Raw genomic sequence first — 7,813 nt, 5'->3', positions numbered from 1 at the left:
CTCTCTCTCTCTCTCTCTCTCTCTCTCTCTCTCTCTCTCTCTCTCTCTCTGTCTCTCTCTCTCTCTGGGAATAAAATGCACTCCGGAGACTGGTTGCAAGTCACACTTTATTCACTCACTGGGAAGGCCAGGGAGGAATCCCCACAGTAGCCTGGGCTCTGGGAAGGGCCTGGGAAGGGGCGTGAGGCATGGGGCGTTTAGTGTGCTAGTTGGAAGAGTGGAAGGTGCCCCGTTGGTGCCACTGCATATCCCGGATGCGTCGTATGGACTGCACTTGGGAGTGGGGGGCCCCGAAGTCACCGCTATCCTTGTAGTCCCCCTTTTCCAGCAGGTACTGCAGCCCACGGTATCCAGGGTACTGATAACCAACCCACCTGTAGGGCCAGAGGTGAGGTGAGGGAACATGGAGAGACAGACAGACAGAAGAAGGACTGAACAGAGCACACCCTACTCCCTCTAGGATCTTTCTCTTTAAAAACAACCCAAAAAAGCAGAGGAAGGCCCTGTAGTGCTTGACAATTCTTGTAGGATAAATTCTCCCATGATAGCTGATTTCAAGAGGCCAATGATGTGAACAGCCAGTGCATACAAATTCTGAAGGCCTAATTAGCATTCCTCTTTTGCAAGCTGTGAAGGTCAGCAACAGCATGGCCCTGTCCAGACGCTGTCTGTGGCATCCCGAGCAAGGTCTGTGGACCAAAAGGATGCTCTTGTTTCTAGGGTCAGTGTCTTGTACAGCACAAGGCTTCATGGCCGCCCTTCCTGTGACCCATTCCCAACCTTCCCCTGGCTCCGCCTCTGCCTGCCACCCACTCCTGCTCCCCCATGGACTGCCCTGTTCTGGGTGGCTACAGGGGAGGCCCAGGGATTTGACCTGCCCAACAGGCAAGAAAAGGGCATAAATGGCAGGGCCGAAAGCCACTCATAGGCTGAGGTTGGGAAGGGTGATTTTTGCAAGTGTGATAGCACACGGGGATTGGGGGCATGGAGGGAGCAGTGATTCCTGGAAAAGCAGGATAGAGGGTCCAGTGTCCATGGGCCCGGGGCAGAATGAATAGGGGTAGGATTGCACTCACGTGCCAGTCTGCACACGGATGGAGGACACCTTCTCCTGATAGCCATGTGCGTGGAAGCTGGGCACGTCATCGTCAATGATCTCCATCTTCTTCCCTGTGAAATTGGGGTTCTCGTAGAGGATGATCCTGTGTTCTTGGCTGTCCTGTGCATGGAGAGGGACCTGGGAATGAGCAGGGAGCTCAGGTGACTGGGTCTTCCCACTCTACGCCCCACCCAATTCGCTTACCACCCATGGTCTGTGATAAGCTCCATGAACTGTGGCCCCGCGTGGGGTCACTGTGGGGACACGTGCATGCAGCACACACTCCCAGAAGTTACACTATGGACAAGACCCTGAAACATCACTGCACCTACAGCCTCCACGCCTCCTCTGACAAAGGTCTTGTGTTAACTCCCATGAGTCCCCTGGGTGGTACAAATGGTGAGGGTATCCAAGCAGCTCACCAAACAGTGAGTGGCTGGTGATCACCCAGGTGCACCTCAGAAGAAGAGCCTGCTGACCTGTTTCCAGACACTGAGCCATGAAAGCCCTGTCTTGCACCATCCCAGGGGTTCCTTGTGAGTCGGAAACAATTCAACAGCAACTGTTGGGTTAGAAGGGTGCAAGGCACCAGCCTTGAGCATAGCATGTGGACATCTTAGCACGCAACCCATTGCCATCAAGTTGATTTTGACTCACAGGGCCACTATGGGACAACGTAGAACTGCTCCCTCAGTTTCTTGAGGATGTCCATCTTTAAAGGAACAGACCACCTCAACTTTCTCCCAAGGAGCAGCTGGTGGGTTCCAAAAGCTTACCCCGTTAGCAGTCAAGCACTTAACCCTTTGCACCACCAAGGTTTCTCCAGATCAGCCCCAAACCCACTGCCGTCATGCTGATTCCAACTCACAGAGACCCTATGAGTCAGAGTAGAACTGTTCTCTCAAGTTCCCTAGATGATCTGTCTTTATGGGAGCTAACAGTTTCACTTTCTCGCAAGCAGTGGCTGGTGAATTCAAACTGTTGACTTTTCAGCTATCAGCCAAATGCATAACTTACTATGCCACCAGAGCACCTTAATAACAGATATAATATATGCTATCTCCATTTTACAGATGAGGAAACACAGGAAAGACTTTTGCAGGAAAGGCTCCACCACCACCATCAACCAGAAGGGGTGCCCTGTCAGACAGGGTGGCTCCTTCCTGGGCCCTGGGCCTCTGACATCAGGAAGGTGAAGAAAGGAGGGTAGTGGGAGGGGAGAGGACTCACCACTTTGATGGGTCTCAGTGAGCTGAGGGAGTCTGTCCTGCGACTGCTGGTCCATGAGTCCCAGCGAGGGTACTCACCCTTCTCAAACACAAACTGCTCACCCTTGCAGTTGGCTTGTTCATAGCCCACCCAGCTGTGACCGAGACACACAGACAGAGACAGAGGAAGACAGAGAGGTCAAAGGAGTTCCAAACCCCCTTCAGCCAGGATTCACTCCAGTCCACCCTAACAACTCACTCACTCCCTGCCATCGAGTTGATGCTGACCCATAGTGACCCTATAGGACAGGGTAGAACTTCCCCTGTGAGTTTCCTAGAGTGTAACTCTTTCTGGGAGTAGAAAGTCCTGTCTTTCTCCCTAGAGAGGCTGGTAGTTTCAAACTGCAGACCTTGACAATCGCAGCCCAATGGGTAACCACTATGCCACCAGGGATCTTATCTCAACAAGGAAACATTAAATAATAATAGTAATAAACCAAACCCATTATTAATGAGTGGTCATCAGTCAATTCATAGTGCCCCTAGGACAGAGTAGAACTGCCCTATAGGTTTCTAAGGCTATCAGTCTTTATGGGAGCAGAATGCTTCATCTTTCTCCCACAGACAGGTTGGTGGGTTTGAACCACTGACCCACTTGGCTGCTTCGTTTGCAGCCAAGCACATTGGTACTCTGCCAGTGCTGCTCCCTTCAAGGGTACATCCTGTTTTTGTGAAGTTAATGCTAATCATAGCGACCCTCTAGGACAGGGCCTTGGTGGCATAGTGGTTACATGTTGGGCTGCTAACCACAAGGTCAGCTGTTTGAACCACCAGCTGCTCCATGGAAGAAAGATAAGGTTTTCTACTCCCACAATAAGGTACAATCTCAGAAATTCACAAGGGCAGTTCGATCCTGTGCTACAGGGTCACCAGGTGTCAAAATAAATTTTTGCTTTGTTGTTTTCAACTGCTGCCATAGAGTTTCCGAGTCTGTCAATTGTAATGGAGACACATAGCCTCATCTTTCTTCCACTGAGTGGCTGGTGGGTTCAAACAGCCAACATTGCAATCAGCAATGAAGTGCTTAACCCACTTCCCCCAAATACCATCCCCAGAAAATACAGAACTCTAATTCTCATGCTGTAAGTCCACAAGCTCTCTCCCATCATCCTCAGGAGGGTGGAGTTAACCTCTTCCTGCATGGGAGGAAACTGAGGCACATCTGCCATCACACAGCCACCAAGAGCAGAAGCAGGACTTGAACCCAGAGGGGTCTGACTTCCACTGCTCTTCATAAGGTTTCAGTGGATAATCCTTCACAAGTGGACTACCAAGTCCTTCTTCTGAGCCTCTTTATCTGGAAGCTCCTCCGAAAATGGCCCCACCATGGGTGACTCTCCACCTGCCTAGTGTTTGAAGTGCTGGTGGCCTAGCTTGCAACTTTACAGCAACTCACAATCACGATGGTATGACAAACTGACAGCCAGGTGGTGAACCATGAAAAAGGAAGACTGCAGAAGAGCCTTTCAGTCATGGTGTTGACAAAGAATACTGAAATTACCATCAGAGGAACAAACAAATCAGTCTGGGAAGAAGTACAGTCAGAGTGCTCTGGAGAAGCCAGTATGGTGAGACTTCATCTCACATACTTTAAGGTATGTGATCAGAAGAGACTAGTCACTGGAGAAAGACGTCCTGCCTGATAAAATAGAGGGGCAGCCCAAAGAGGCAGGTCCTTCGTGAGCTGGATTGATAGAGCGGCTCTAGCAATGGTCCGAATGTAACAACGGTGGTGAAGGCGACACAGGACCTGTTTTTCTGTATATGGTCACTGTGAATTAGAACCCAACAACAGCAATACAGTAGTTTGGTTCCCAAAGCACAGGTTCTCTTCAGAGGCTGTCTGTCACCATTCCTGGTCCCCTGGAGGCACAGTCTAGCAGCAGCGTGAGGACATACCCCCACCCCCACCCCCACTCAGTTCCCCAGTACATACGGTCCAGCCTGCACCAGAATGGAGCCCGCCTTCTCTATGCCAGTATCTCTCAGGTTGGAACAGGCCCCAGTGAGCTCATGAGAGTGGCCCTGGAAGTTTTCCTGTTCAAAGACGGTGATCTGCAACAGGAGGAGAGCATTAACCCCTCATGGCAGGGACAGTGAGAGTGGGCAGTGTCAAGGCTGGGGAGCCCCAAGGATGTTACCAGACTCTGCCTTCAGAGTTACCACCCCAACATGAAGCCATGTCCCCGCCATGAGACTTTCCCATCTGTAGAATAAGGCATTGAGGCAGTACCGGTCTCATGGGACAGTTAGAAGGACCTGGGGGACGGTAGCTAGCATATCCTAGTGTTTCTGGATGTGGGAGGGACAATTCTATTAATGAAGAGAGATGTCACAGACCCCTAGAAGGGTAAGTGGCAGGATATTGGAGCCCAGGTCTGCCCGATGCTGTTTCTACTCCAACAGACCTTCTCAAACCCTCATGTGCATGCAGAGCACCTGGGAATCTGGTAGAATGCAGTTTCTGGGGCAGCAGAACTGGAGAGCAACCCCCAATTCTGCATTTCTCACCAGCTCTCAGGTGAGGCTGATGATGCTGATCCAATGTGCTAGGTCACCTGGCCTGAAATGTTTCTGCTTCCCTAAGAACCAAACTAGGGCTTCTTATATACATGCTTCATTCCCATTTCACCTGTACAACCACACATACCAGGGGCCTTGGTCCCCCTTGACTCACCTGATCTAGGGGCTGGCAGCATTCTCACCATGGGAAACAACGCTCTCCAAAGTGAAGCATCCCACCCAAGCTCACAGCCATGTGCTAACTGAGAGGCCAGCTGCATCTTTCCTGGATGCAGTGAGAATATTGAGCAGAGGTTTTCTAGCCACTCTTTGTAGGGACTTGTCTCTGGATTGAACACTCCAGATGGGCAGCCACAGAGCCCATGTGGTCAGCCTGAGGCTGAGTCAGCATGGATTGGCTGGACAAAAGCAGAGACAAATCCCACAGGTTCAGTTGCATTGTTGTGGCCGGTGACCCAGCTGCAGACCAAGTCAGGAGACAGCCCTAGCCTCAGATGCCCCTGTGCTATATCCAGCTGGGCAACCACAGGAAGTGTCTGAATTCCTCTGGGCCCTATTGGTCTCATCTGTAAAATGGGCTTTCCATCTCTTTTGCAAGGCTACTGCGAAGACTCAAGAACATGGACTGAGAGATTTGTTGACTTTATCCTGGCTTCATGGAGGTGATAGTTTTCCCTCAAGTTAACTAGGAAGCCGAACAAAACCAAACCAAACCAAACTCACTGCCATCAAGGCGATGCTGACTCATAGCAACTCTATAGGACAGGGTAGAACTGCCCCTGTGAGTTTCTGCGACTGTAATGCTTTATGGAAGTAGACAGCCCTGTCTCTCTCCCAATGTGGCTACTAGAACATTTCAAATTACTCCTGTAGTTCTGCTGGGCAGGGCTCTAAGCCACCTGCACTGACCTTCCTACTGTTCCTCACACTTGCTACAGGGCCTTTGCATATGCTTTTCCTTGTCCTGTTCTGCCTCTCCCCAGCCCCTCCACCAAGTGCCACACAGCTCCACCAAGTGTCACACAGTGCCTCCCTGGACCCACATCAATCGTTAAATGTCCCTTCCTCCGGGAGACCCTGCTTGACCACTGTTCCTCATCTGCTAGACTCTCCCAAGGCTCTTTCTTCCTTGAAGTTTCCTCTGAGCCCTTTTCTCTATTCGAACTCACATGTTTGCTTGCTGCTTTATCATCTGTCCCCCAGAAAAACAGCCCAAGAGGGTGAGGGACTGCCCAGTTTGACTGGACAGGTTGATGGTTGTGGGTGGATCTCTGACCAGGACTCCTACAAACGAGTAGGCAGGTGGCTGCAGGGAGCAGCCAGTTGGGTGGTGGGAGTACCTATCCCCTGGCCTGGACACCAGGCATGGAAGTGAGATTGCAAGGTGAACTTCCAAGCTGGTGTGGGGCTCATACGCTAATGTGCCATGCATAAAGTGACCCCCAGTTCTCTGCCTTGTCTCCCATCCCTGTGGTAAAATCCCTAGGGCTCTCCCCATATTATGAAGATTGTGGCAAGTCCAGTCCCAGTGTCACAGCCTCATGTGAGGGTATGGAGCTTGTTGTATAGCACACCCTGTTCACTGGAGGCTGCAAGTAGGGACCCCGTGAGTCACGGAGCAGGCTCTAATGCTGGAAGCTAGTGTGGGGACTCAGGTGGTCCAGTCAGGGCAAGGCCTTCAGATTCTGTACCCCCTCCCCCGGGAGCAGGAAGGGGAAACTGAGCCCAGACAGGAGCAGAGAGTGCCCCGAGAAGGAAGATGCCAAACCCATTATACACAAGTGGAAACCGAGAATGAGGGCGATGAGCTGTTGTACGCACCTTGGGGTTGGGAGGTGGCTGCTGCTTGCCTATTTGGGTCTGGTGGTCCGAGGCCATGGTGGACTTCTGGGCAGGAAATACCTGGAAGATGTGGAGGCCTGCCATCAGGGTCTTCTCTCACCCTGCTGGTGCGGTGGCTGGGGGATGGGGGGGGGCGCATGCAAGGGGGCTGCTGGGACCACTCCGCTTAGCCCCAAACTCTGTCCTCAGCGAGGTTTCAGTTCAGCTTAGAACAGGTCTGAACAACTAAACACCTACCTTTTTCTTCTTTTTTTAGATCCAGGTCAGCCCCAGAAAAACAAAAGGTGCAGGACATCAGTGGTGCTATATTAGAGCTTACACAGGGTCCCAACTGGCCCCCTCACCCCCACACCTACTGCCATTGAGTTGATCCCAATTCATAGCAAGCCTCTACACTGGGCCCCAAACTTACTGGACCAATCCCCACCTCTTTTCAGAAAAAGTGACAACTCAGCGCCCCCTTGTTAATGAAAAATATTTGTGCTTTAGCCCATTGTCCAGGATGTAGTGTGAGATCGATCGGCTTTTGCAGGTGCCCTGGCTATCCCAGCATCCCACAGCAGGAGGCAGTACTGCCCACTTTGGGAAATGCTGCCGAGGACAGAGTAGAAACTGCCCCTGTGGGTTTCCGAAGTTGTCGGTCTTTATGAGAGCAGAGCACATAGCCTCATCTTTCTCCCAAGGAGGGACTGGTGGGTCTGAACTGCCAAGCTCAGAGTCCATTGGGGCCAGACCAGAGAATGGACTCTCTGTTTTTGGAGTTTCTTGATGAGAAGCAAATTAATTTAGCCAACCACAGCTCTGCCCTAGCCACATCTGGCTGGTGACTGCCAGGTTGGGATCTCCCAGATCCCCCTGTGCCCCTTTCCCAAACCATTCTCCTTCACTCACTCCTCTCACCCTTCCCAGAAGCCAGAATTCTCCTCTCCACGTCAGTCTTACCCAGCCCCAATAGGGAAAGTACCTACTGTGGAATTCTACATTATGAGAAAGCAAAGGGACCAAGGTGGGTGTCCAGGCATGGTCAGGAGCATCAGGGGAGGGAATTGCTTAGCTGGTGAAGATATCAGGGTCGCTGGGT

General features: G+C 51.6%; 1 protein-coding gene across 1 annotated transcript; it reads right to left on the bottom strand.

Annotated features, from left to right (window-relative positions):
- Positions 1–205: 205 nt before the first annotated feature.
- On the bottom strand, positions 206–6,775 carry CRYBB2 (crystallin beta B2). Its single transcript, XM_030885971.2, has 5 exons — positions 6,712–6,775; positions 4,304–4,422; positions 2,330–2,462; positions 1,077–1,219; positions 206–374 (listed from the first exon to the last, which is right to left on the bottom strand). Exons 1-5 carry the CDS (start codon positions 6,766–6,768, stop codon positions 206–208), a joined length of 621 nt encoding a protein of 206 aa, XP_030741831.1. The 5' UTR covers positions 6,769–6,775.
- Positions 6,776–7,813: the final 1,038 nt, after the last annotated feature.

Source organism: Echinops telfairi, unplaced genomic scaffold, assembly GCF_000313985.2.
Source record: "Echinops telfairi isolate 266 unplaced genomic scaffold, ASM31398v2 ScPeMD7_70;HRSCAF=299, whole genome shotgun sequence".
Lineage (NCBI taxonomy): Eukaryota > Metazoa > Chordata > Mammalia > Afrosoricida > Tenrecidae > Echinops > Echinops telfairi.
Note: the sequence above shows the minus strand (reverse complement) of the source record. Positions and strands in the feature narration are given on the sequence as shown.

Bases quoted from the DNA above. Each gene is read 5' to 3' on its own strand.
- CRYBB2 (XM_030885971.2), bottom strand. From the start codon at position 6,768: ATGGCCTCGGACCACCAGACCCAAATAGGCAAGCAGCAGCCACCTCCC. The intron at 4,423-6,711 runs GTGCGTACAACA...CTCCTGTTGCAG, and splicing joins AGCCACCTCCCAACCCCAAG to ATCACCGTCTTTGAACAGGA. The intron at 1,220-2,329 runs GTGAGTCCTCTC...CTCCATGCACAG, and splicing joins CACTGAGACCCATCAAAGTG to GACAGCCAAGAACACAGGAT.